General features: G+C 56.9%; 1 protein-coding gene across 15 annotated transcripts in view; it reads left to right on the top strand.

Moving 5' to 3' along the window:
- Positions 1–26,903, top strand: part of MAD1L1 (mitotic arrest deficient 1 like 1) — a 413,243-nt gene that overhangs the window by 226,016 nt on the left and 160,324 nt on the right. For 14 of the 15 annotated variants that reach the window (XM_063667207.1, XM_063667208.1, XM_054494509.2 and 11 more), the window contains 2 exons: positions 4,953–5,009; positions 25,336–25,424. In XM_063667207.1, coding sequence (XP_063523277.1) covers positions 4,953–5,009; positions 25,336–25,424 — 146 coding nt within the window. Of the gene's footprint in view, positions 1–4,952; positions 5,010–25,335; positions 25,425–25,554; positions 25,565–26,903 lie in introns of those variants that run through there. The other variant, XM_054494520.2, reaches the window with a different exon arrangement.

The following is a 26,903-nucleotide window of genomic DNA, read 5'->3' as shown; positions in this document are numbered from 1 at the left end:
CCACCAGGCCGGGCCCTAACTTCTTAAGACATTGCCAGACTCTTCCCAGTGGCTGTACCGTGGCAACATGCGGGGTCCAGTGACACATTCTTGCCCAGGCCGCCGGCACCAGAGCTGGGAGAACGCTCTGCTGTGGCACTGTCGGCTTTGGTGTCTGGATCCAGCCGGGCAGCAGCACATTTAGCCCTGGCTTAAATCTGTGTGTCTCCAGTGACTGACATGCCCAGCGTTTCCCGTGCTTCTCCACCTCGGCGCCTCTTCTCTGGTGGCCTCTGTTCAAGTTCCTTCCCTCTGTCTGGTGCTGGCCTGCCAGGCCCAGCTGCCCATCTGTGCCCCCTGGAGTTCCCGTTCCCGTTCCTCTCTCCTCACCCAGCGGGCCTGCTGGGCTCTGTCTGCGGCGCTGCCCCAGCCTGGCTCCTGGGGGACTCACCCCATCCCTTCCCGCGGCTCTGAGCTCTGAGCTGTCTGCCCTCCCTCGCCGGAATCCCACGGTTCCTTGTGTTGTATCTGGTGTCTAGGGACTGAGGTGGGAGAGTATGTCTGTGCTGATTCCTCCAGCTTGTCCAGAACGAGAAGTTCTAGCGCATTTTGGGGCCTATGACAGCCTGTCCCCCGAAGCTTCCTGGTGCTCCATCTGGGGGCCTCCTCTGCGCACACAGCGTCATCTTGGGTCTCCCGGGACCCTAATGTCCTGCCTCACCTCTCCTGTACTGGGCCGTGTGTGTTTAGTGATGTCCCGTGTCTCCTGTGGCTGAGGTGTCCTGTACCCACAAACCTTGTGCTGTGGAATGTCTATAAGCCAGACCTGAGCTCCCTCCTGCCTCGCTGCCGCTCCCCCATCTCCATGCCCGTGGAGCGTGCTCTCCATTTCACACTCTCGGAATTCCGGCCCCTCTGCCTGCTGAGCTTCTGCCTGGTGGCTGCTCTGCTGAGAACCCTCTGCCTGGAGTCACCTCTGACTCAGGGTTGTGCAGTGTCCCATTTGGCTGTCCATTTGGGAAGATGCAGCCGGTTACAAACAAGCTTTTTTTGTTTGGGTTTACATCTTTGTTTTTGTTTTTTTGACACAGGGTCTCACTCTGTTGCCCAGGCTAAAGTGCAGTGGCATAATCACGGCTCACTGAAGCCTCAACCTCTTGGTCTCAAGAGATCCTCCTGCCTCAGCTCCCTGATTAGCTGGGACCACAGTTGTGTGCTACCATGCCCAGCTGATTTTTAAATTTTTTGTAGAAACAGGATTTCTGTATGTTGTCCAGGCTGGTCTCGAACTTCTAATCTCAAGCAGTTGTCCTGCCTTGGCCTCCCTAAGTGCTGGTCTCACAGGCATGAGCACCGTGCCTGGTTGAAACCATTTCTCTTTATGGTAACAGAAATGTCCTTCTTTGCCTCCCTAATTTGTCCCCCAGGGTGCTAGAGTATATGTTTTAATGGAAATATAACACAATACACCAAAATGCACAGATTGTAAGTTTTCAGCCTGTCGGACGACAGAGTGAGTGTGTGTGTAACCCCCCTAATGCAGGTGAAGACACAGAACCTCCTGGGTCACACAGGACCCTGTGGACGTCTCATTGCAGCCTGAGTGACACCTGTGTGTTCAGTCTTTGGTGAAAGGCGGCTCTCACTGTCTGTAAGCCGTCTGTCTTCATGGCTGGATGGCTCCTTTGATGCCCTTTGCTGTCCTGGTCGCCTCCTGGGGAGCACTCAGCTTGTCGACGTCTGCCTTCCTAAACCCAGGGCCCTGCGTGTGAGCCGAGCCATAGCTGCTCCTGCTGACGTGCGGTCGTCCTCCTGGCCCCATCCCAGGGCTGCGCTCTCACGGGAGCTGCTCCAAGCAGGCCTTGTCCAGGTACCTGAGACCAGTGCGTGAGTCTGAGTGCAGGGCTCCACGGCTCAGTCACCTTTCGCCAGCGACTCTGGCTTTGAGGATGTATCAAAAATCTCACTGGTCTCTGTGTTTCCAGGCCCTGGGTCATGTGAAGATTTCAGATGCATGCGTTCTGTTTTTTCCAGCCACTGATGGAAGTGCTAGGCTGAATGGGGCTGGTACGGAGGTGGACGCCTTGGCCTCAGGCTGATGAGCCGCTTGTGAATGAACTTGTCTTCAGGCACACATTGCTCAGTGCTGTCCTCACAGAAACCTGATGAAGCCTTCTGAAAATGCCTGTAGCCTGCCTGCCTGGCGCCGGAGACTGTGAAGGCTGAGGTTGCTGTGGCCTGCCTGGCCTTGGCAGGACCCTGGGCTGGCCACCGTGGTCACGGCTCCACCCTGCAGTGATTCTGTGTTGGGAAGCACAGGAGAGCGGGGTTGGCCCAGGCCTTGCGCACAGCTCCCAGCCCTGCTGCTTCCGGACGGCCCCAACTCCTGTAAGCTGCTCCTGTAAAGTGCCTTTGACCTTGCGAGGTTGCCATGTGAACTGATGTAAATGGGGATGACGATGTGCCTCACCTGTAGCTGTCACCTGAGGCCGGTGTCCACGGTGCCAGCCACCTGTGTGCCCAGGACAGTGTGCCAGGTGTGGCGGACGTGGCCGGGCTTCTAGGGGTGTGGGTGGCTCTAATGGGTGCATCTCGCTGCCCAGGCTAGCTCAGAGCCTTGCCAGGGGTGCAGGCGGCTCTCATGGGCGCATCTCGCTGCCCAGGCCACCTCAGAGCCTTGTTGTTGTCCCCCATGTTTGGGGTGGTCTCTGGCCTGGTGGCCTGTGGGTGCGGGTAGACCTGGGTGCGGGTAGACCTGGGCGCGGTGTAGGGCTGCGTGAGGAGAGCATGAGTGTGGACTGCAGCTGCCTCCCACATGCTGAGGCTCTGCCCAGGGGCATGGGGTGCCCCGGATGCCCCGACCCAGCTCCCTGTGCCCCCGGGAGTGCCCAGGGCTGCAGCTCGGTGAAGTGCGTTGTGTCTAGGCCCAGATTGGGGGATGTCCCTCTTCCATCTGCCATTCCCAGTCCCAGCGGCTGGTGACCCCAGCAGTGGCCAGATTATCCAGGGTTCAGCTGGCTGTGAGGAGGGCAGTGTGCTGCTCCTAGGCCCCGAGGCACCAAGCTTTCCAGTGTGGGGTCCACACAGCCCAGCGTGGCCACGGCCACCTGCCTCCTGAAGACAGCGGCTAGGCGGGCTCCAGGGCCTCCCCCCGGGCAGTGTGAGGGCACCAGGCGGGGCTGGTGGTGGGCAGAGCTCAAGGCCTTCCCCTCACCCACAGGCGTTGCACAGGGGCGTTGGGCAATGGGGTCGCTCGGGTGGCCCCACTAAGTGAGGCCCCACACCAGAGGCTTGGGGGGCTCAGGTGCTTACACCTGCAGCCTCCACGGGGGCACCTGGAGCCTGGGTTTGACTCTGCTGTGGCGTCCAGAACCAGCAGGCACCAGGATGGCCCATGGGAAGTCCAGAGCCTGGCTCTGGCTGGGCCTGTCGGGGAGCTTGGGGGCCCATGGTCTGCAGAGTAGACAGGCTTGAGGACTGTGGCCTGTTGCCTCAGCCACTTTCCCCAGGCTGCGTCCCCAGGAGCTGTAGTGCCTCGTTTTCTGTCTCCAAACATACTTCCCCCATCCCCACCACATGTGCACATGCCACACACAGGTGTGCGTATACATACCCACACTTGTGTACGTGCACGTACACACACCTCCCCGCCTTGGTCTCTCCCGTTTCTCCTAGGGACTTGCCCGGTGGTTTCCAGTTGCCGCTGGGCCAGGCCTCTGCCTGCCTCTCGATTCCTCCCTCGCCCTCAGGCCTGCTGGGCCTCCACCCCGCAGATCCCACACCCTGCCACAGCCACCTGCCTCATTCCTGGGCTGGCCCTCCATCTCCTTCCCGGCCTTTCCTGTGTGCTGTGGCCTGGGGGGTCTCACAAGGCCCCCTGCCTGGCCCTTCCTCCCGGGTTCCTCTGTGCTGTGGCCTGGGGGGTCTCACAAGGCCCCCTGCCTGGCCCTTCCTCCCGGGTTCCTCTGTGCTGTGGCCTGGGGGGTCTCACAAGGCCCCCTGCCTGGCCCTTCCTCCCGGGTTCCAGGACAGAGCCACAGTGTCCTTAAGTGGTGCGGGCAGTGGAGAGCCAAGCGGGGTTGTGGGAAGGAGTAAGGAAGGGGCAGAGGCAGAGGATGTGGGGGAAGGCAGGAACTGCAGGGGCAGAGGCCCAGGGCTGGGGTCTCCAAGGTCCTGAGCCCCGTGCACCGTGCAAGTCACGGGTGCAGGGTCACTGTCCCCTGCAGGGAGCTGGACTGCTGATGTCCTGGCCCCACAACCAGGCCCAGCCTTGCTGCTCCATGAGGCCTGTTAGAAGGAGGCAGCTGGCTTTTCATTGCTGGCTTTTCTACCCTTAGTGTGGGGTCAAGCCTGGTGCCCTTTGGGGAGTGTGTCGGGGCAGGAGACCCTTCCTGCCTGGGTTGGGGTCCTGCTTGGTGGTGGCCATGGTGGAGGAGATGCTGTAAGGTGGGGCCTCTGCCAGGAAGGTCACCTGATTCTGTTCTTTAAGCACGAGCCTGCCAGGGAGAGTGAATTGATTTCCTCTGACCGAAAGTCCCATGCTGAACCTTTCCCTCTGTCTCTCCCCAATTCCACAGTCCCTCTTGGGCCCACCCCTGTTCACCCCATTCACAATCAGTTTCCTGAGGCAGGTTTTTGGAATGGACCTTGGTTCTGTCAAGCCTCCCGCAGCCCACTCGGTCTCCATCTCCATCAGTGGGCTCTGGGCCTCGCGGGGTGACCACACTGGCCCCTGCCAACGCTCTGGCCGCCCTCTGCACGCTCAGTCTCCGTCTCCATCAGTGGGCTCTGGGCCTCATGGAGTGGCTGTGCTGACCCCTGCCCACCCTCTGGGTGCCCACTGCCCAGCTCCTGGGTCCTGTTGCTCCACAGGGAGTGGAGGCTGCGGGGTGGCGGGGGTTGTGTTCCCTGCAGTCCTAGAAATGGGGCCTGGCCCACCCCAGTCTCAGACCGAATCCTGTCTTGTGTTGCAGGCTCAGCTGTCACAGGCCCTGGAGGAGCTGGGAGGCCAGAAACAAAGAGCAGACATGGTGAGTCAGACGTGGGAGTGGCTGGGATTCAGGGCAGCTGGACCCTGGGTCCGGGCAGGGACACCTGTCCCCATAAGCCTTCAGGCTGCAGGTGCCAGTGCATGGCTGCCTCCTCTGTCGTCGGAAGCTGTGTTGAGCGGGGAAAGGTGTGTGAGGAGCCTGAGTCCCATCTCTACCAGTGACAGGTGGCATGCACCGCGGGAGAGCACAGCCCCTTGGGCCCCACCGCCATGTTTGTGGCAAGGGGGCAGTGACGTGTTTGCCGCACGAGGCCACGGTGTCAGGGGCAAAGCAGGTGTGAGAGCCCACGAGGGGTCTGTCCAGCAGCGAACCGGGCATCGTTGCTGTGGCTTCATGGACCCCTGTCCTGACCACACAGGACCCGAGTCCCTAGTGGGACAGTGCCTCAGCTGGGGCTCCGGCATCACTCAGCATGGGTCCTGACCAGGAGAGGGACGTCTCTAGCGAGTGCTTATCTGCCCTCTGTGAATGCGGCAGGTGTGCTTTTAAGCTGTTTTCTCCTCAGCCCACATCGGCTCCACTCTCCTGGTTTGGCTGCCTCCGAGCCTGGGTGGGGGACTCGCAGTGTGGGCCCGTGGGGGACCAGGCAGGCTCTCCTGGTTTCTGGACCTCCAGTGTCAAAAGCTTCCCACTGTTTTAGGGAACAAATGGGCTTTGCTTTTGAAGCATTTTGGCCTAAATGCAGTGTAGGTTCCCTCCATGCTGCCCTGGCCTTGGCCATGTCTGTGAAGGACAAGGACGGCCCTGGGGCATGCGTGCATGCACGTGGCTGCATATTCTGCCCCGGGCCATGCGTCAGGCTGGCCTGGGTCACAGGCAGAATGGCTGTCAGCGTTGTACGGACCCCAGGACCTGCAGCCCAGGTTGAGGCTCCCGTCTGGGCGTCCTTGCTTGCCAGCTCGTGACTGTGAGCCGGTGTCCTGGCTCTCAGGGCCTCAGGGCTTTCCTCTCCACCTGGCAGGGGTGTGCCGAGGGTTCATCGCTTGACAGACTCTGGGGCCAGCTGCACAGCCTGTGGTGGTTGTGGCTGCGGCCGTGGTTACAGGCCCTTCTCATGGGACAGGGTTGGATGGGGTTGGAAATCACCCTCTTGAGAGGTACGGGCACCAGGGCCTAGGCTGGGAATGGGTGAGGGTTGTCTGCTGAGACCCTGGAAGAAGCTGCCTAGCGGCGCAGAGAGGCAGCAGCAGGGCACTGCGCGGGTCTGGGCAGAGCTGGCGTCTGCAGGACCAAGGCCAGGTGGGCTGGCAACAGCTGTCCTGAGTCTCTGGAACGGTCGCTGTTCACTCAGCAGCCACTTAAGGACATTCCTCTTGGTGCTGGGGACGCGGCAGCCAGCAACACAGGCTCCTGCCCTCCTGGAGGCACACTGTTGCCAAGTGAGTAGTCAGTGGCCCATAGGAGAGTGAAGGACAGAACTTCCGGTGGTGGCAAATGCAGGAGCCACAGTCTCCCGGGGCCACTCTGCAGAGCATCCTGAGCCAAGCCTGGGGGACCCAACTGTTGGTGGTGGAAATGGTGGGGGCAGGCAGGTCCCCGGACCCAACAGCGAGGTTAGGGGTGACAGAAGCGGGGCCCGCGGTGGTTGGTAGTCCAACCTTGTGGGCCCTGTGTGGTCACGGCAGGGCTGTGGTTTCATGGGTGGAGGAGGTGGTGATACAACCTGGTGTCCATTCGTAAAGGATGCCTGGCTGCTCTGTGCAGGGCCGCAGTGGGTGGGAACTGGCAGGCCGGGGCGGGAGACGCAGGTGCCCTGGGCTAGGACCGCAGTGGCGTGCGGAGGCGTGGTCCGAGTCGGCTGCGTTGAAGGGAGTTGCAGGTGAGGTAGAGAGCCTGGGGGCTGGGAATCAAGGACGGCTTCGGCATTCCGCCCTGGGTGGGCTCATGGTATGGGGTGGGGAGATTGAGGGTGAAGTGTGGGAGTCTCATGCCTGCCACACGTTGGATGCACAGGGCTGGAGGCTTTGAGTCAGTGCCCTGGGGTCAGAGGTGCCCATCTGCTCTGCATGGTATTTCTGTTGTTGGGAATGAGTAGGTAGCAGAGAAGTCAGAACCGGAGGCTCAAGCCTCTTCGGGGCATTCCAGCATCCTGGCATCTAGTCTTGGGGAGCAGCCATGAGTTGGGGGACTCTCTGGAGGGCAGGTCCATTCACAGAGCCCTGGAGAAGGAAGTGTTTTCAGGGGCCAGTCAGACTGCAGAGAGGACCCGGAAGGGGAGCAGAGGATTGCCCTGGGCCCTGCGGCTGGCGTTTCGTTAATGAGAGGGGGAGGCACAGAAGGGCCTGGTCAGGGTCAGGGCCTGGGCCTGGAGCCGGGAGGGAAGATTGGCTCTACCGATGGGCAGTGGGAGAGCGGTTTATGCTGATGGGAGCCTCACTGTAGTGACGGGCATGATGTAGGGCTGCGGCAGTTGAGGGGCATTGAAAGGGGCCAGGGCCAGCAGGTTGCTGGAGCTTCCTGTCTCTTCCTGAAGGGGGTATGAGGTGGACTGGCCTGTGAGGGTCCCGGCAGTCCCGCTGAGGTTTGTGGTGTGAAGTTGGAGCCAGGTTGGGCGGCAGGCTTCGGTCTGCCATGCTCAGGTGCTTCCCGGCAGACACAGTCACGGGGAATGGGGGTTCATCAGGGCGGGTTTGCCAGGGGGGTACAGTGGAGGGAGGGAGGCAGGGATGTGACACTTTGCTCAGCGGAGGGAAAATCAGGCTGTTGGGGGCTCCAGGACAGGCCTTTCTTAGGTCTGGGTTTTAAAATTGGAGAAATTGGAGTATGAACCACGTTTCTCTTTAGGCTGTAGAAATACTGGGGGTATTGTTGTTTTGTTTATTTTCCTCCCTGTGTTCTGCTGTGAGCTTTCATTGCTGATGTAATTTGCAGGGGAACCCATCGTAAGTGTATTGTTTAATGGCAGGTCTGAGACTCGGTTTCCATTCCTCTGCCCTCATCTGGGATGGCTCGGGGCAGGGCAGGCCTGAAAGATGCTCCTGCTTCAGTGAGCGGGTTAGGGGGCTCTGGACTGTGGGGTCTGGTGTCCAGCAGTGAGTGGGGTTAGGGGGGCTCTGTGGACTGTGGGGTCTGGTGTCTAGCAGTGAGTGGAGTTAGGGGGGCTCTGTGGACTGTGGGGTCTGGTGTCCAGCAGTGAGTGGGGTTGGGGGGCTCTGGACTGTGGGGTCTGGTGTCCAGCAGTGAGCGGGTTAGGGGGGCTCTGTGGACTGTGGGGTCTGGTTCCCCTGAGTGCAGGTGTTCAGGAAGGATGCCAGGGCCCTCTTCCGCCTGTGTGGGAGGTTGGCGGGGGGTTGGCAGGGGGTTGGTGGGGGGCACGCCCAGGGCCTTCCTTGTTCCCAGCCCCTAGGGCTGTCGGTGCTTCCTTCTCAGTGACTGAGCTTTCTGGACACTTCAGTGAGGCCCCTTTTCCTGTTGCCTCTGCAACAGCCTGGGGTGGGTGGAGGGATGCTCCCATCTGAAGATGCCCTGTGGAGACCCTGGTGTTCTGTGTGTCAACACGCCGGCTGCCTCACTGTTGGCCTGAATTGAAACGTGCCCGGGGGCCACGCTTCTGCGTGTGCAGGAGGCCAGGAGGGTTAGAAACGGAGTTGTCTGAGCACAGGCCAAGCCCTCGGCATTATGGCTGAGCCACCTGTCCAGCGCCTGCAGCTGCCCTGGAGCGTGGACTCCCCATGTCCCACAGTGACACGGATGCCTCAGAGCTGGCATCTTGACCCGGGCATCGGCCCTTCTCTGGCTACAGTTTTGGAGGAACTGCTCACTCCAGGCCTCTTTTGTGGGGAGGGAGATGGAAACTGGTCTTGGGCCCTCAGGTGGGGTGGGTGTGGCCCCCCGGAGTGCTGGCTTCTCCGGATCTCTGGGTCTGGTCAGGGGGCTGTGAGGTGCGCTTGGTACAGCGCTGGGCTGGAGGTTTGGCTGCTTTTCAACCTGCGTTTTTTCTTTTTTAGCCCATATAATTTCTGTTCCTTATTCGTCGTACCCCGCACCGTTTAAGCGCTAATGCCTGGGCCCCAAGCTGCAGCGTTTGACTTCGAATTTGGTGGTGGGAGGATTGCCCCCAAGCAGGACCGTGATTTTACCCCTCCCCGGGTTGAGCTCCTGTTCCTGGCCCCGTCTTTTGTTTGGAGCCATAGGCCCGCCAGATGGGCTCCCGAGGGACGAGAGGAGGGGTCTCACTGGCTCTGTGCCCCTCTTGCCATGCAGAGCCCTTCAGAGGAGGTCCTGGGGACAGCAGTGCCAGGCAAGGGGGCTACAGGCACCATGGATGGGGCTGGCCCCTGCCAGGCATTCCTGAAGGCCAGTGGCCTCCCTCCCCTGCCCCCGCCACCGCACTGGGCTCTGCAGCCCTGGGCTCCAGGTCGCCTCTTCTCTGTGTGACCCAGAGCCCTCAGTGTCATGGCTTCTTCCCGGGGATTATAGGTGCAGGCGCATGGTCCTGTCTGAAGGGGGTCTCTGGGCTGCGGGACAGCCTGACTCCCTTTTCATTTTATGGTGGAGGAACCAGAGCGGGAGCTCGCCCTGAGCTGGGATGGCTGGAGTCACCCGGGTCTGGCTCTGAGGCCCCTCCCACCCAGTTCCCTGTGACTGGCTCGGCAGTAGGTGCTGTCTGGGGAAGGGGCTCTCTTGTCCTTGGAAAGGCTGGGGCCTAGGTGGTCTGCACCCTCAGGGCTTGTGTGGAGAAGCCACGTTCCTGGCAGGGCGGACTGCATCGCTCACGCCTTCTGTCCACAGTGGTCTGGGATATGGCCCTGGTGCCCGTCCCGTCTCCTAGCCTGCAGCTCCTTTACCTGCTATTTTCCAACCCAAAGTCATTTTGTTATTTAGGAAAGGAGAAAAGAGAGAAAAAAGAAAAACTTAAATCTTTAGTTAATTGCCAGTGACAAGACAAAGGCACTCTGACTTTCTTATTATTAATTAGCAAACCCGTACTAATTAGTAAGCATAAGTACAATTCATGTTTTTTTCTTTAAATGCAATTAATATCGCAAGGAGAGATTTCCTGGGCCATCGTCGTATCATTAGTGAACCCCCCTAATTAGCTAGGCCCGCAGTGGCTGGAGTTAGGAGTCTTTTGATTACAGCTATAAAAAATCCTCTAATATTTTATATACTTTGGGGAGTGAGGAGTGAAGATTTAATTTCCGATTTAGAGGGAATTATGCTGCTCTAAGCTCTGATTAAGCAGCATCCTCCTTGATTCCTGATTTCCCTTTGTGGCCCCTCTGCGCCTGCTCCTTGCTCCCAGGAGCACCCTGTGCCAAGTCTGCCCCACCAAGGGCCGTGGCTGCAGCAGCACTGAGGCCCGGACAGGCCACTTCCCGTCCCCCACCCTTCTTTGTCCATCTCTGAAATGGGCAGGGTGTCGAAGCCTACTCTGAGTTGGGCCTAGCGGCAGGTGCTTTACAAACAGATTCTGAAATCTGGTGACCATGAGCAGGGCAGGTCCCGTGGGCCCATGGAGAAGCCCTAGGCTCTCTGGGGTCTCCCGTGCAGGAGCTTGTGGTCCGTGTGGCTCTCAGAGCCTCTGGCTTCTCATGGGAAGGTGAGGGCACCGGTAGAGCTTGTCCTGAAGAGACTCCCAGTGAGGCCTGTGTGTAGACCTGTAGGGTCGTGCACACCTAAGGGCTGTGTGTAGACCTGTAGGGCCGTGCACACCTAAGGGCTGTGTGTAGACCCGGGAGACCTTGCCCGCCCAGGAGCTGTGTGTAGACCCGGCGGACCCTGCCTGCCCAGGAGCTGTGTGTAGACCCATAGGGCCCAGCACTCACGGGCGGTGTGGCTGGTGCCTCTGTCCTCACTGGTGCTGATACTGAGGATGGACCAGGCAGCTGTGAGCCCCTCCTCAGTGCCGGTCCTCATGGCTGTGCCCGGCCCGAAATCTGTCTGGTCACATCCACCAGCATGGCCAGTGCCTCCAGATGAATGATCATGAGAGCCTCCTGGTGTGGTAACTGACAGTACCTCATTTCACCTTCTGGACCCATCCTGCTACGCGATGAAGCACTACTTCTGACCGGAGTGCTTCGTGCTCGGGGGCATGCTGGAGGGGCTCGCTGCTGGCACCGGGGCTCACTGCTGGCACCGGGGTTCTGTATGGCTGGTGGCAGCCTCCTGATTCCTGGCAACCTGTTCAGTTCATGCTGCACCAGCATGTATGTCCCTGCGTGCCCTGGTGTGCAGGTGTCCTGAGCTTGGAGAGGCTCTTTGGGGCCAGGGATGTGTCCAGGGCAGGTCTGGGGAATGGCTCAAAGTCTGAGACTGTGTCCTCAGCTCATTCTCCTCCTCTCCAGCCCTGGAGGCGGCCTCTCCTGGGCCCCCGCCTGGGGCTCCTGCGTCCGTCCTTCCATCCCACACAACTAGTCCCTTCCCTCAGCCATACCTGTCACCTCTCTTGCTGTGTGGCCACAGGCAGGTGCTTCACTGCCTGGTCCTCAGGGTGGAGACAGGAAGGGGGAGCCTCCCTGGAGTCTCACAAAGCTAAGTGAGTTGGTGTGCTGGGAAGATCCAAGTTGTTCTGGGAAGCGATTCTGGGTGAGAACATGGGCCTGATCCTCCTCAGCAGCCCCGGAGCTGGTTCCAGGCTCGCTGCCCGTTCACCAGCTCAGGTTTCCCTGCGTCCAGCCTCATCCTCAGTGCGTGCCCCGAGGCTCCTCCACAGAGCGGAAGGAATCGTGCTGGCCACAGCAAGTGTCTCATGGAGCAATCTTTGCTTTAAATGCCTCTTGCATTGGAGGGAAGTTGTCTAATTCAGCAAGCATTTGCTGACCGCCTCTTCTAGGCGGTTGTCTGAGGGAACAGAGACCCTGTGGCTGCGCGTCTGTCTATTCAGCTGCCCCAACAGGAACGCCACAGACTAGGCTGCTTAAAGTAGCAGATGTTGGCTGGACGCGGTGGCTCACGCCTGTAATCCCAGCACTTTGGGAGGCTGGGGCGGGTTGAAATCTTGAGCCCAGGAGTTTGAGACTGGCCTGGGCAACAGAGTGAGACCTTGTCTCTATTTAAAAAATAAAATAAAATAAAACCCCAGCAGACATTTGTTGCTCACAGTTCTGGAGGCTGGAAGTCCGGGATCAGGAACTGGCCGGTCTGGTGTCTGCAGAGGCTGCCTGGTTCCAGATGGCACCCTCTCACCGTATCCTCACATGGTGAGACGGGCGAGGGAGCTCTGGGGTCCCTTTTATGAGGGTCCTAATCCCCTCCCTGAGGGTCCGCCTGACGGCCTCCTCGCCTCCGCAGGCTGCCTCCTAGGAGTTCAGCATGGGAGCGGGAGCGCACGGTGCATGGCATGGGCCCACCTCCTTCCTGCCGTGTGAGAGCCGGTGGGCGCTCACTGCCCTGCCCCGTCCTCCTACTGGGGGGTCTCTACCTGGTCCCTCAGCGCCTGATAGGCCTGCCCTGCCCACGGTGATGTCCCCGCCCTCTGAGCGCATCTTCTCACGCCCTTCCAAGCAATCCCTGTGCTGCTCCCCCTCCGAGGACGTCTTTTTAGTCCAGCGGAGTCTCAGCCTCCCTGGGAATCGAGCTGGACCCCTGCTGCTGCCCCTGCATCGCAGATATGCTCTTCCCTCCCTGCCCTCACGGGGCCTGCACCTTCACCATCACCACCACCATCGTCACTGTGCTGCCCTGGGTGTGGCGGTAGTACGTGCAAAGCCAGTGTGTGCTGTTGCTCACCACGTCATGAGTACACGCTTGTTGTTTACACACATCATCCCACTGTGATCCTGACAGCAAACCCACAAGCTGATTATGGCCCCAGATACTCAGACGAGGAACAGGTGCAGCCAGGATTAGTGACCTGCCCGTGTTGGCACAGGCAGTGGCAGAGAGTGCTCCAGCGTTCACACCCAGGCAGGCTGACCCCAGACCCTGTGGCCAGGGCGGTTGCAGGGGGCTTCCTCGTATCAGGCCCTCTGTGAAATCACCAGGACGGGACCCCAGGGCCAGGCATTCAGCTGGGGATTTTAAAGCATCTGCCGAGTGCTGAGTGGGGACAGGTGGAAGGAGGATGCTTCCTCTTCCCTCTGTCCCCTTTCCCAGTGTGAGCACCCAGCCTTTTCAGTTTTTCCCAGTTTCCAAAGATCTTATGAGAAGATGCTGGTGATTTAATGTTGTTACCTTGCAAGGATCATCTGCATTTTGGAAACAGTAGCCTGAGAAGATGGTTTCTTAGCCCAGAAAATAGATTTCTCAGGCATAATGTCTGGACCTTGGTTGTAGAGGATTTGGATCCCTGCTTCTCCTCCAAAAACCAGAAGAAAATCTCAGTGCAGAGGGAACGCATAAGCTTGTTTTCTATCTGGGCCAGTGCCACAGTGTGTGAGCTAGCAGAGCCTCAGAGTGTGTCTGACACGTCGTGACCTTTGTGTTATTTTCTCTTTCAGAATTGTCTTAGATATTCTCCAGTGTTTTTTCCAGTAAACTTTAGAGGGAGCTTGCCAAGGTTCCTGCCAGTCCTCTTGGATTGCCTTGGTCTGTGGACTGACATGGGAAGGCAAGCTCGTCGCAGTGCGGCTCCCTTGCCATATGACCCATGGGGGCCTCTTTTGGGCGTTGGGGGCGGGGATGAGGAGAAGGTGGGCACTTCAGACTCAGAGCAGTGAAGTCCCCCGTGCATTCCACTCCACGAAACTTAGCTTGAGTCTATAATAACCACAAGAAAGGAAATCAGTACATTTATCTTGAAAAATTATGGTAGTAATTCCATATAGGGGAAACATCGTACCCTCATCCTAAGTACGAAGCATTTTCCTGTGATTTAAACTTGTCGTGTCTCTGCAGTGGCCCTTTCTGGCTTAAGCTTTTTCTCAGGTACGAGTATCTTCCATAAGCTGATCCCATTCTGGCCCCAGGCCCACAATGGTGGCACCTGCCCCTGCCCCTGCCGCCTGCCTCCCTGACGTAGAGCCCATGCCATCCTTGCATCCGCCTGTTCTGGAGACACTGGGACTTTCTCTTGAACTGGGCCGCCTGGGGGCTTGTTTTTGCCTGTGATTCAGCCAGCAGCCCTGGCAGACAGCCTTCCCCAAGCTCCCCCAGCAGAGTTAACTTCCACAGTGAGAGGCTTCACAGGGACAGGAGGTGGCCTCAGATGTCCTAAAAAGGCAGATGTAGGATTGGAGCTGATAGGAGGGAGGGAGGCCCTTTCTGTGGGGAGAGCTTTCAAATTCAGGCTTGTTTCTAAGCAGGGGCTCTTTATCCAGCATCCCAGGGCAGGTGCTCAGCTCTCCACAAAGCCCTTGAGGCTGCATACACATTTCCGTTACGTGCACACGTTTTTCTCCAGAGAGCAGTTGCCATCTTCAAAAGGTTTCTGACACCTGTGCCCCCTCCCCAGTGTTAACAACTGCTCCTGTTGAGGAGGCAGCCTCATTGATCCCAGTGAAGGTTCTGGAGCCCTTGGAAGCCACATACAGAGACACCACCCATCTGGCTTCCCAACGCTCCTCCATGAGTGTAAATGGGGCTGGGTATCCAGCTTGGAAGTCAGAGCAGTGGCGCTCTGCTTGACAGGTGCTCAGGTACCCAGCAGTGCTTGTGAGGCCAGCAGTGGCACTCTGGTGGGCAGGTGCTCAGGCACCCAGCGGTGCTCGTGAGGCCAGCAGCGGTGCTCTGGTGGGACAAGTGCTCAGGCACCCAGCGGTGCTTGTGAGGCCAGCAGCGGTGCTCTGGTGGACAGGTGCTCAGGCACCCAGTGGTGCTCGTGAGGCCAGCAGCGGTGCTCTGGTGGGGCAGGTGCTCAGGCACTCAGCGATGCTCCTGAGGCCAGCAGCGGCGCTGTGGTGGGACAGGTGCTCAGGCACCCAGCGGTGTTCACGAGGCCAGCAGTGGCAGCCCAGGGCACGCTGCAGCCCTGGTGGTGAGGCCCCGGTTCCTCCGAGCACAGCTGCTCTGGTTCTGCAGCGGCCTCGTCCCAGGGGCAGTGCCTGAGGAGTCATACTGAGAAATGAAGGTGGCCTCAGGCGAACATTCGGCCGGGACATGCCCTCCGGCTGGGCTGCTTTTTTCTGAGGAGAAAGCATTTCCCAGCTCAGGCGCACATCTGTGCTCACGAGGAAATGGCTGGGTGAGCCAAGAGGGCTGTCCATGGCCCATAGGTCCATAGCGCCTGTGTCTCCTCCAGGCTGGAAAGGAAACTGGAGAGTGGACTCCACTTAAGATCCCCCCCCCAGGCCTCCTCAGGAAGCCATAGCCACTCCAGAAGCCTTCCTGGTGCCAGAGGGTGCAGAGTTGAGCAGAAAGGTGGTCTCTGGCCAGGATGCCCAGCTCTGACCTCAGCACCCTCTCATCTCTTGGAGACCTGGAGCCTCTGCCCCAATCAGCCCCGGGGAGCCCTGGGATCAGGCCCTCACATTGCAGCCAGAGCTCTGTGAGGCTCTGGGCCTCAGCCTCACCACCTCACGGGGTACAGGGTGCAGCTGAGACTCAGGGATGCCACGTGAATTGGTGATGAGGTGGCGGGTGGACGTGCATGTGGGCGCCCTCACTCTGGCACTCAGCAGCAGCCTCGTTAATTAGAATTGCAGTGGGGGGAGTTACCCAGCTCCTCCTCTTGTTATTAGTTTGTGGCATTAGGGAAGGCCCCTGGGAGCACACCCTGCATCTTCCCAAATTAAACCGAATGCAAGGTCTCTATTTAAAGGTTATACTGCACAGTGAGTTTGCTACAAGGACCATTAGCATTAATGTTTCATGAAGATTGGGGCTATGAGTGGATCTGGTAGGCCAGGCCTGCACTCCAGGAGGGAGGGACCTTGTAGGCAGAGGGACATGGGACTAGCCGTTCTACACTGAGGCTGGTCCATGCCGAAGCCGGGCCACGCTGAGGCTGGTCCATGCTGAAGCTAACCTGCGCTGAGGCTGGTCCACGCTGAGGCTGGAGCTGCTGCCGGGACGTCTGTGCTTACGCTCAGGCTGCTCTCCCAGGGTCCCCACGCCTGTTCCAATTTGGGTCTGGGCAGCACACATGCTGCTGTGCGAGCTCCGTCTTCCAGGGTGAGGTGGCTCCTGTCCCGAGGGCTCCCACCCCGTGCCCGGCTTTCTGCTCCCCTCTCCCTGTCGGCCCCACCTGAAATCAATAGGTTGCTTCATCTCAGTCAAACATACAGTTGAGTTCCGTAAATGAGACCAAAATCTGTTTCTGCGAAATAAAATTGATAAACCTCTAGCCAGACTAATCGTAACTAAGAGGACACAAATGAACGCTCTTGGGCAAGAGAAGTGACAGTGGTGCCGCCATTTTCCATGTTTCGTTAGAGCCGTCCTGGTGGGTGTGAAGTGGCTCCCGTGGCTTTTGTTTGCGTTCCCCTGAGGCCAGTGATCCTGAACTGCTCACCCTGTGCTTATCGGCCACACATCTATCTTCTCTGGAGAAGTGTGTGCCCCATCCATTCCCCGCTTTGTAAATGGGTTGTTTTGTTGGTTAGTGGTAAGAGTCTGCATGTGTTCTAGACACTAGACCCTTCTCAGGTATATGATATGAGAGGCCCCTGTGAGGCAGCCCAGGAAGGGCTCTCAGTCTTGCTGGGCGTCGGGGCCTTGTCAGGGAGGAGATCACCATCTGTGGGCCTTGGGAAGGGGTGTGGAGGGGCCAGGCACACATGGCCCTGCCTCCTGCAGCCTGGTGCGGGCACAGGGTTTGGCCAGAGAGAATGATTTCCACAGACAGGCTCAGTGCTAGGACTGCCCGGAGCACATGCAGGGCCCCTGGAAGGCAGCCCTGGCTGCCGGGAATCCTGTCCTCCAGGCTCTTGCCGTGGGATCGTGGCCCTTCCCAAGAAGTCTGCCTGCGGCACTGCCCTCCTCAGCCACGCTGTGTGCTTGGGCCACCCTGGAGCGCAGCCGGGTTCTCCAGAGAGTCCATCAGGGACTAGCCCGCAGCGCTGCCCTCCTCAGCCACGCTGTGCGTCTGGGCCACCCTGGAGCGTGGTTGGGTCCTCCAGAGAGTCTGTCAGGGACTGGCCCGTGGCGCTGCCCTCCCCAGCCATGCTGTGCGCCTGGGCCACCCTGGAGTGTGGCCGGGTCCTCCAGAGAGTCTGCCAGGGACTGGCCCGTGGCGCTGCCCTCCCCAGCCATGCTGTGCGCCTGGGCCACCCTGGAGTGTGGCCGGGTCCTCCAGAGAGTCCGTCAGGGACTGTGCCGCTGCTTCACAGCTACCGTGATACAGGCATGAGGAAGTAAACGCAGAAAACGAGGTTTTAGGTACTGAGTGCTCTGTGCCTGGGCCAGGCCCAGAGCAGTGTCCTGTCCCCAGGCCTGGCTGTGGAGGGCTTCCCTGCCCTGTCACTGCCCTGGTGGGGCCCTGATCTGTCTGCACTGAAGTCTTGTAGGCTGGGCGCTCCACAAAGTGCCTGGGCCTCAGATCCCTGTGGTGGGGATGGCTGGGCTGCTGTGCGCTGCCTGAACAGGGGATGGCCAGGCTGCTGTGTGCGCCGCCTGATGCAGGGGCAGAGTTGCCCCTGGGAGGTGTGGGAGGTGAGTCTTGCTCTGTGACCGTTGGATGAATGAAGAATGGGCTCTCCCCCATGTCGGGAAGCGTTCAGCAGGGCCCTCTCCTTGTCCCCAGTGCCCTCTTCCTGGACCCCACCTTCCCACCTGCGCTTCCGCACGCTGCTCCGTCTGCCTGCTACTCCTTTCCTTCTGGGTCTCCTGCTGCTTCTCGCCTCTCATGGGCCTGCCCCGGGTGTGAGTACGCGTTCTACGGGTCCTCGGTGAGGATGCCTCCTAGGGGCCTGCCTGACTTCCTGCCAGCTCAGCCTCCTCCCCAGGCTGTAGGCTGCCCCAGAGATCGGAGCTTCAGACATGGTCCCGTGCCTGGGAGCCCGGGTTTCCCACCCAGGGACAGGTGGTGGTATCCCCGTCATCACGGCGAGGGCTGGAGGCACAGGTGCCTGTGAGTGACCTCTGAGAACGCTGCTGCCCCGGGCCTGTGCCCTGCCAGCGAGTCCCACAGGTCATCACAAGGAGCCCTCTGCACCCTCCACTCTCGGCTGCTGAGTCCCCAGGAGAAAAGACGTGGAGCTGGGGCTGCTGGGCGGCCGTGCCCCTGCCGTGCGGGCCTGGTGGCTGGGCGAGGGCGCTGCAGTTGGTGCCGAGAGCACCCCGGGACCATCCTCGCGTTTGCTCTTCCCCTACCTGCCTCTTTCCCCGCCTCCCCAATGGCTTTCCTTCTTTTAAATACTGGTGTGTCTACGTGGCTTCTCAAATTGGTGGACAGCAGAGCAGACTCCAGGTCTTGTCTGCTCAGCGTGGGCAGCTCCCTTTGCTTCATCCTGGATGCTTTGACCCACCCCAGTACCTCCCCGTTCTGAGCTCGGCCGCACACACACTGGACATGCCTGGGAAGTGGCCATTGCCACATCTGTGCCCACTGTCTGCCCACCCGTGTGCCTGTCCAAGCACTGAGTGTGTGCCAGGTTCTGTGTGCTGGCAACGGGGCCTACATGGTTGCCACGTCTCCTCCAGGGAATGCCCCACCCCGTGGGGAGGAGAGTCACGTGCCCAGTCACCATGTGGTGTGGTGGAGTAGAGGGTGCGGTCACAGAGGAGTGGGGATGGGTACTTCCAGCTGGCAGGGGAGGGGTAAAGGAGCTGCCAGGACAGATTGTGGGGAAGGCGGCGTTTTCATTGGATCTAAATGGCGGATGGGAGCGGGGGTGTAGGCGGAAGGTGGCCCATGGACATGGATCGTGGGTCTGCCCCTCTGTGGCTACTGTCCTGGGCCGTGGGCCTGGAGGGGGATGTAGGGGTGAGAGCTGGCCTGGCAGGGAGGTGCAGGGCGGGTGGAGGACCTGCAGCATGGCTGGATGGCACACGCTCGAGGGGGCAGGCATAGGCTACTGTGAGAATACAGTTGGGAGCTTAGTTATGAGTCTAAGGTTACACATTAAAATAAAAGGGCTTGATTTTTTGCTCTAAACATTGTGGCATACGTCAGCATTTCCCCCTTGTTTCCTGGAAATCATCCACAAATAACAAGAAGCGTGAAAACCAAAATGGCACTTAAATTTTGACAAAACAGAAATGCAGCTGCAAACCAAGCCCCAGGCAGAGGCAGGCAGCCCATGGTGCAGGAGAGTGCAGTGAGCAGACACATCCTCAGGGAAGTCTGGAGCAGTGCTGGTGGAGACAGCTCCGCGAGGGAGCTGCTGAGTAGAACACCCTTGTTGGCAGGAGCCCTTGCGAGAGGCAGCGCCTGACCCTGGCTCCGCGGTGCGGGGGCCGGCGGCAGCTGGAACAGGGGTCCCTGGACTGGCGTGTGGTTCCAAGCTGGACGGGCGTGTGGTTCCGAGCTGGACGGATGTGTGGTTCCGAGCTGGACGGGCATGTGGTTCCGAGCTGGACGGGCGTGTGGTTCTGAGCTGGATGGGCATGTGGTTCCAGCTTGATGGGCGTGTGGTTCCGAGCTGGATGGGCGTTGTGGTTCCGAGCTGGACGGGCGTGTGGTTCCAGCTGGACGGGCGTGTGGTTCCAGCTGCAGCAGAGGTTGGTGCTGAGCTGAGGGGTCACACAGGTGCATCACATGTGCTTGAAGCCACATCTGTGGCAGAGAGAACATTTGCTCTTAGGAAAACTCACAGCGTCGTTTCTCTCCTGCCGGAGGGGAGCTACTGGGGGCTGATTGGACTCGCAGCAAAACTGTCACTGGATTTCAGATAAAAGGAAGCAGGCCTGTCCTTCCCCACTGTGAACCTGTGCACAGAGCCGGATTCAATAAAACTCATCTTCAGCAGTGAGCAGTAAAGGTCACTCCATGCATTTCTGTAAGAGCAAAGGAGAAAAAGAAGGAAAACAAGTGGCAGAAATAGTTTCACAGAAAAACAGTGGACATTGAGCAGGTGAAAATTCTATCCAGACATTTTGCCAAGAAATAAAAGTTAACGAGGCAGTAGAGTCTGTGAGGCTTGGGTGGAACGCACATGCTCCAAGAAGAGACGGTGAGGCCGGGGGGTGCGTGAGACAGGACCCGGAGGGTCTCAGGGCAGGGGAGGGGGCAGCACAGGAAGGAAGGTGACCGGATGCACAGGGAGACGAATCACGGGAAAAACTACCTGAAGAACCCGCAGCAAGAGTTCCATCTCCTGAACTGGAAGATGAAGTGAATGTGGAAGCTGGGAAATGTAAGTGCTACGTGTCATATATTCAAAAAGAAGTGTCAGGATGGCAGAGGGAGGAGAGAACATGAGGATGGCGTCCTCGCCGTTGAGAGCTGAAGACGCAAACACACCATCTGAAGGTAGTATCAGGTGGCGAGAGTAGATCAAGCTGCATGTTAGGCTCTCTAGAGTACCAGGTGCAGTAGACTGGTCTATCCCGAGAGAGTGACTGTGAGGGCCTGTCTCCTGGCCATGGAGCCGGGATCCCGTGGTCTGCATCTGCGCACAGCAGACCTGGAAGAGCCCGTGCTGTGCCCAGTCCAGCTCTGCAGGCCTGAGAACCAGCAGAGCCTGTGGTGAGAGCCCCAGTCCTGGGCGGAGAACAAGAGCTGCCCCGCTCAGGCTGCCAGGCAGGCAAGGGAGGAACGGTCGCTTCCTCCAGTTTTCATTCCATTCGGGCCTCAAGGGGTTGGAGGAGGCCTGCCCATGCTGCCCAGGGCAGTCTGCTGAGTCCCTGATTCAAATGCTGATCTCATCCACAAACCCTCCCAGACACATCCAGAAAGTGTTTTGATCTGAGTACCCCAGGTCCTGTCCAGTGGACACGTGGAATGAACCGTCACAGACTGTAAAGTTAAACAGTGAGGGTGATATATCTGACTAGGTAGGTACTCAACATAGGAGATGCAGTAGGTACTGTCTAGTAGGAAAGTATAGGTATGAAACAAAGCTGAGTTATAAAAGCAACCAGGGTAAAACATGCACACTTTTCTAAGCCTCGAGAGAATTACATGCAAAAAAGTAAACTAGGTTAAAAAGGCTACAGAATGACATAGATGTAAAAGCTACAAAATCGAAAGCATAACAACATAATACAACAGAAATAGACACAAATCCAGTTATAGATGGACTAAACTCTCCTATTAAAAGGAAAGGACTTCCTGATTGGATTGCAAAGCAAAACCAAACATGTTGGAAAATACGGGAAGCAAAGGCATCCTGGTGAAGCGAACCTGGAAAGCAGGAGCTATGATCTCCATGCAGTGTGAGTTCAAGCCAGAAGCCGCTCAGAAACAAAGGTGGGCGCTTTTCACAGCGAGGTGCGGATGGGTTAGCCAAATAACACGTCACCGCTGTCGGGAAAAGCAGAAATGAGGAGAGATTCAAGGGGGAAATTGTCAAAGACGCCAGTAGCAGAATTTATGTCCTAATCTGCGATATATGAAGTGGGCAAAGAATAATGGAAAAACAGAAAAATATATATGTGCGTAAAACCCATATCCCCCAAATTAGAGAATATACTCATGTTAAAGGAAGCGCATAGAAAACATTCACAAAGATTAATTGTGTATTCGGTAATAGAGAAAGCCTTTATAAATTAAAATAAGTAGAACTAATACAACTTCCTGTGATTGCGGTGTGATGTGAAATCAAGAACAAAATCAGGGAAAAAAAGCTCCTAACACTTGGAAATTAAAAAACAAAACCCAAACAGAACAAAACACTGTGTCTTAAACAATTCTTGGTTCAAAGAAGTACGATCAAAAGCGCATAAGATGTAGAAAATAATTGTCATGAAAACACTTCTCATCAGAGCCTGTGGGAACCATCTAAATTCACAAGTTTAAATATTTATATCATTGAACAAGAAAGCATGTAAATATATGGATTAGACCTTCAACCCAAGAAGTCAGAGAACAAAAGGAAAATAAACCTGAGTGAACCAAAAAGGTAGGAATTTGTAAAGATCAAAGCAGAAGTTAATAGGAAAGTGAAAAATGGTAGAAATAATAAATAAGTCCAAATACCTGTTATTTGAAATAAAACCAATAAAATATATGAATTATTCACAGTTCTAATAAAAAATTGACAAAGTATCACCATCCAAAATAAGAAACAAGACTAATTACCTGGAGGTATTGACTGAGCAGGAGCATGCGAGAGCTTTCAGGCGTGCTGAGAATTCTGTGTCCTGATCTGGACAGTGGATACGTAGGTGTAGACATGTAAAAAAAGCCATCAAGCTGTGCACAGAAGATTGAGCAGTTTACTGCGTGTAAATTATGTATACCTCGATGGGAAAGAAAAGCAAAAATTAAAAAATTGAAAAGAATTACAAGTTTTCTCTGAATTCTATAAAAAGAATTATGAATTATATCTCAATTCCATTTTAATAAATTTTAAAAATTTTTAAAAAATTTTAAAAATGAACTTAAAATTTATTTTTAAAATTTAATAAAATTTTTAAAAAATTTAAAATTTTAATAAATTTAAAAATTTAAAAAGGAAATGAATGACATTTTAGGGAAACGTTACCTATCAATCCCAACTCCAGAAGAGAGAGAAATTTTAAACAGACCAATTATTGTAGAAAAACGTTGTCCCAAAATTGCCATGGCTGCTCTCCCCCACCACAAAAGGAAAGAAACAGAAAATGCATCAGGCCAAGCCAGTTTCATGGGAAAATTCTACCAGATCTTCAAAGTGCAGATACTTTGAACACTGTGTAAACCAGTTCAGACTGTGGGAAAAGGAGGGGAAGGCATTCTGGAAGTGTACTGACACCAACAACTGCAAAGGCCTTACAAGCCTTTGTGTGTGTGTGTGCGCGTGTGTGCACGTCTGTGTGCATGTGCGTGTGTGCATCTGTGTGTGGGTGTGCATGCGCGCGCATACATGTATCAGTGTCAGTGTTAACATGTCACGAGTGAAATTCAGCAGCAGGTTGAAATACATCATATGCAGTAGGGTTTATTCCAGGACCAGCCTGTCAGCTTGATTTTAGGATATCAATTTATAGAATACCCTCTTCATATTTGCTGAAAAGGCGTTTGACAAAATCCAACATTCAGCCTTGATTAAAAACTCTTGATAAAATAGGAATATATGGGTAATTTCTCACTGCGATAGGAAATAACTATTTGAAGCCAAAGGTGACGTGCTGTAAATAAGAAAGTATTGGCTTCAGCTCCAGTGAAGCCACAGGCCACCTAAGGATGTCCAGTATCACAACTTGATTTTGTATTATACTGGAGATGCTAGTCATCCAAAGTAGACAAGGGAAAGAAGCCCAAGGTATCAATATTGAGAAGGAGGAGGAAAATTGGAAAATTATCCCTCTTTGCTGTTGATAAGATTGTGTGCCCAGAGAATCAACTGAGAACTGCTGCTGTAGATTGGAATTTAGTGAAGGGGGCGGGAAACAAAAATTTAAAACCACGTCTACAAAGATAAATTAGAAAGAAGAAAAGGCCAGGTGTGGTGGCTCACGCCTATAATCCCAGCACTCTGGGAGGCCGAGGCAGGTGGATCACTTGAGGTCAGGAGTTTGAGACCAGCCTGGCCAACCATGGTGAAACCTCGTCTCTACTAAAAATACAAAAATTAGCTCGGCTTGGTGGTGTGCACCTGTAATCCCAGCAATTTGGGAGGCTGAGGCAGGAGAATTGCTTGAACCCGGGAGCTGCAGTGAGCCGAGATGACACCACTCTACTCAAGCCTGGGTGACACAGCGAGACTCTGTCTCAGAATACATATATATTTAGGTATATATTTTTATGTGTATATATATAGTGAAAAAAAAGCAAGGTACCAAATGATGTGTAGGACATCTTACCATTTTTGTTAAAAAAAATAAAGTGTGGTGGGAGGAAGAACATAGACATGTTGCTGGCATACGCACCAGCAGCCTCCGGAAGGAAGATACGCTCAAACCTCTCAACGTTGGTTGGCTGAGAGTCGGGGGCCTGTGGTGCTGGGCTTGGAAGTTGGGGAGAGGTTGCTCAGGGCATGGACTTCCGTGTTTGTTGTCTGAACTGTGGATCTTTCTTGTTAATGGACACACATAATAATTGTACATATTTATGGGATACATAGTGATGTTTCAGTACATGTAACGTATGGTGATTAGATCAGGGTAATTAGCATATCCCACCCCCTTGCACGCTGTGCACCCCCTGCCCCAGTACCCTTTTTCCAGGCTCCTGCTGGCCCCCAGCCCAGGGGGTGTTGTCCCCCCTCAAGTCATCCCACCCTGGGTGTCTGGCAGGCTTTGCAGCTTCACTGCTGGGGGCCTCCGGCTGCCCTGGTACGTGCTGGCGCACCTATCCTTCCCTCCCTGAGGCCACGCTGCCCTTCCTTTTCCCTTCGTGATGGGGTGAGCTGGGCTTTGGAGTGGGTCAGGACTGGCAGGAACAAGGTTCTGACTTGGGCCAGGGGCAGGATTTACCTCCCTGAGCCCATCGGATCCTGTCCGTGAGACAACCCAGGAGTGGTGGAGGGGCGTCTCTGGGTTGGCCTCCCTTAACATCCCCAGAGCCTGGAGCTGGTGCCTACGTAGCCCCTCAGCCTGCGCCAGCCTGCCTGACCAGGCCCCCATCTGCGCCCTGCTCTTCCTTGAGCCTTCAGTCCGTTCTGGCTCCTGGCCTCCCCACCATCTGCTGTCCCTGACGCCTCCTACCCCAGGTGTGTAAAGGCGAGTTAGAATCCACACTCCTGGCCAGGAGCAGCGGCTCATGCCTGTAATCCCAGCACTTTCGGAGGCCGAGGTGGGTGAATCACCTGAGGTCAGGAGTTCGAGAGCAGCCTGGGGAACACGGTGAAACCCCATCTCTACTAAAATACAAAAAATGAACCAGGCGTGGCAGCACGCGCCTGTAGTCCCAGCTACTCAGGAGGCTGAGGCAGGAGAATCGCTTGAACCTTCAAGGTGGAGCTTGCAGTGAGCCGAGATTGTGCCACTGCACTCCAGCCTGGGCGACAGAGTGAGACTCCATCTCAAAAAAGAAAAAGAGAATCCAGGCTCCCTCCCGGGCGGTGCAGCATCTCACGCTGTTCTGTAGAGGAATTGGAAGTAGCAGAGTAAACGACGGCTTGTGGCTGTTAAACCAAACCAACAGCAGCGTTGGAGCGTGCTCTCTCCCCAGCTGTGTGTCCGCTCCCCAGAGACTCTCACATCTGCCCTACACACCTCACTGTGAGCCTGTGCATCTGTTGCTATTCAGGAGACGGAAGTGACAAAAAAGTGAGAGAACTTGAGTTTGCAAAGTTAGAGTGCTGTCTGGCCTGGCAGCTTCAGGCTTCCGGGAAAGAGGTCTTTCCCGGGCAGGGCGGGGGTGCTGCCAGGGGTGGTCTCAAGGCCTGGGTGGCGGTTCCCCACACACCTGGGTGTGTTCGTGTCTGCTGACCCTCTGTCCTTTGCTTTCTCCTAGCTGGAGATGGAGCTGAAGATGCTAAAGTCTCAGTCCAGCTCTGCCGAACAGAGTTTCCTGTTCTCCAGGGAGGAGGTGGACACGCTCAGGTATGTCCCCCAGAGAGAAGGTGGACACGCCCAGGTGTGTCCTGCGGGGGAGAAGGTGGACACGCCCAGGTGTGTCCCACGGAGGGAGAAGGTGGACACGCCCAGGTGTGTCCCACGGAGGAAGAGGTGGACACGCTCAGGTGTGTCCCACGGAGGAAGAGGTGGACGTGCTCAGGTGTGTCCTGCGGGGTGGGGGGGAGGTGGACATGCTCAGGCGTGTCCCCCAGGAAGGAAGTGGACATGCTCAGGCGTGTCCCCCAGGAAGGAAGTGGGCATGCTCAGGCGTGTCCCCCAGGAAGGAGGTGGGCATGCTCAGGCGTGTCCCCCAGGAAGGAGGTGGGCATGCTCAGGCGTGTCCCCCAGGAAGGAGGTGGGCATGCTCAGGCGTGTCCCCCAGGAAGGAGGTGGGCATGCTCAGGCGTGTCCCCCAGGAAGGAGGTGGGCATGCTCAGGCGTGTCCCCCAGGAAGGAAGTGCGCATGCTCAGGTGTCCCCAATCCAGAGGAGGGGAGTGCGGGAGACACGTACGCCGGCAGCCTCCTGTCCCTCTCTCCAGCCCGTGCCCTTCTCTGTGTGCTCCCCAGTAGGTGGCTGGAGTGAACTCTTGCTCCTCTGCTGCCTTCCTGGAAGGGCTTTTCTTTGTAAGTTACATCCCATCCACGTAGGTTCCTCTCTGCAGGGGACACTCGTCTCTGCTGGTGTGGGCCTTTCTTTAGCAGCACTTCTCCAGCCAGCGCCGACAGCAGGGGACTCTCAGTGTCCCCGACGCTCAGAAGGGAGCAGGTCCTCCGTCACAGGGTGGCACTGGATCCGGGTCTGCAGCTGCAGGGGCTGCATGGCAGTGCTGTGCCAAGACGGCTGCACCGGAGTGTGGCTCAGAGTACAGCCTGGGCAGTGCGGCAGCCAGGCGTGGCCAGCAGCCCTCGGGCTGCACTTCAGACATGCTGCCAGCTCTCTGCCACTGCACTGTCCTAGGGCACCCTCACCCCAGCTCCTGCTTGCACACGGCGCCCCTAGAGCAGGGTCTGCAGGCTGGGCTGCTTTTCTAGAGCTCTCTTCCTCTGCCCCGCCTTGTGGACCCATCAGGGTCCTTAGGCAAGAGGTTTCCAGGGAGACGCAGGTGGAGCTCCAGGCCCTGCGTCGGTGCCTGTGTTGGCACTGCCCACTGTGGGTTGAAAGTGGACGTGGGGCAACCCGAGTGTCCTGCCAGAATCCACTGTGGGTGGCGGTGGCTGTGGGCCCAGGGTGGGGTGGCAGGAGGCCCATGGCTTTCCTGCATTGGCCACTCCTCTGCTCTGAGTGTCTGCAGCAGGCCAGGCCCTGGGCATTCAGGGTTTCTCCTGGTCGTCAGAGGAACTGAGAACAGGGGACCGAGACAGCTCCAGGGGACATCAAATGGCCCTGCAGTGAGATGGGGGTGGCAGTGGGGAGAGAGCACCCTTCCTTGGCCACACAGGTTTGGTGTGTGGGCCCCTGGACC

The sequence above is a fragment of the Pongo pygmaeus genome, chromosome 6, assembly GCF_028885625.2.
Source record: "Pongo pygmaeus isolate AG05252 chromosome 6, NHGRI_mPonPyg2-v2.0_pri, whole genome shotgun sequence".
Taxonomy (NCBI): domain Eukaryota; kingdom Metazoa; phylum Chordata; class Mammalia; order Primates; family Hominidae; genus Pongo; species Pongo pygmaeus.
The sequence above is the reverse complement of the archived record's forward strand: the minus strand, read 5'-3'. Positions and strand labels throughout refer to the sequence as shown.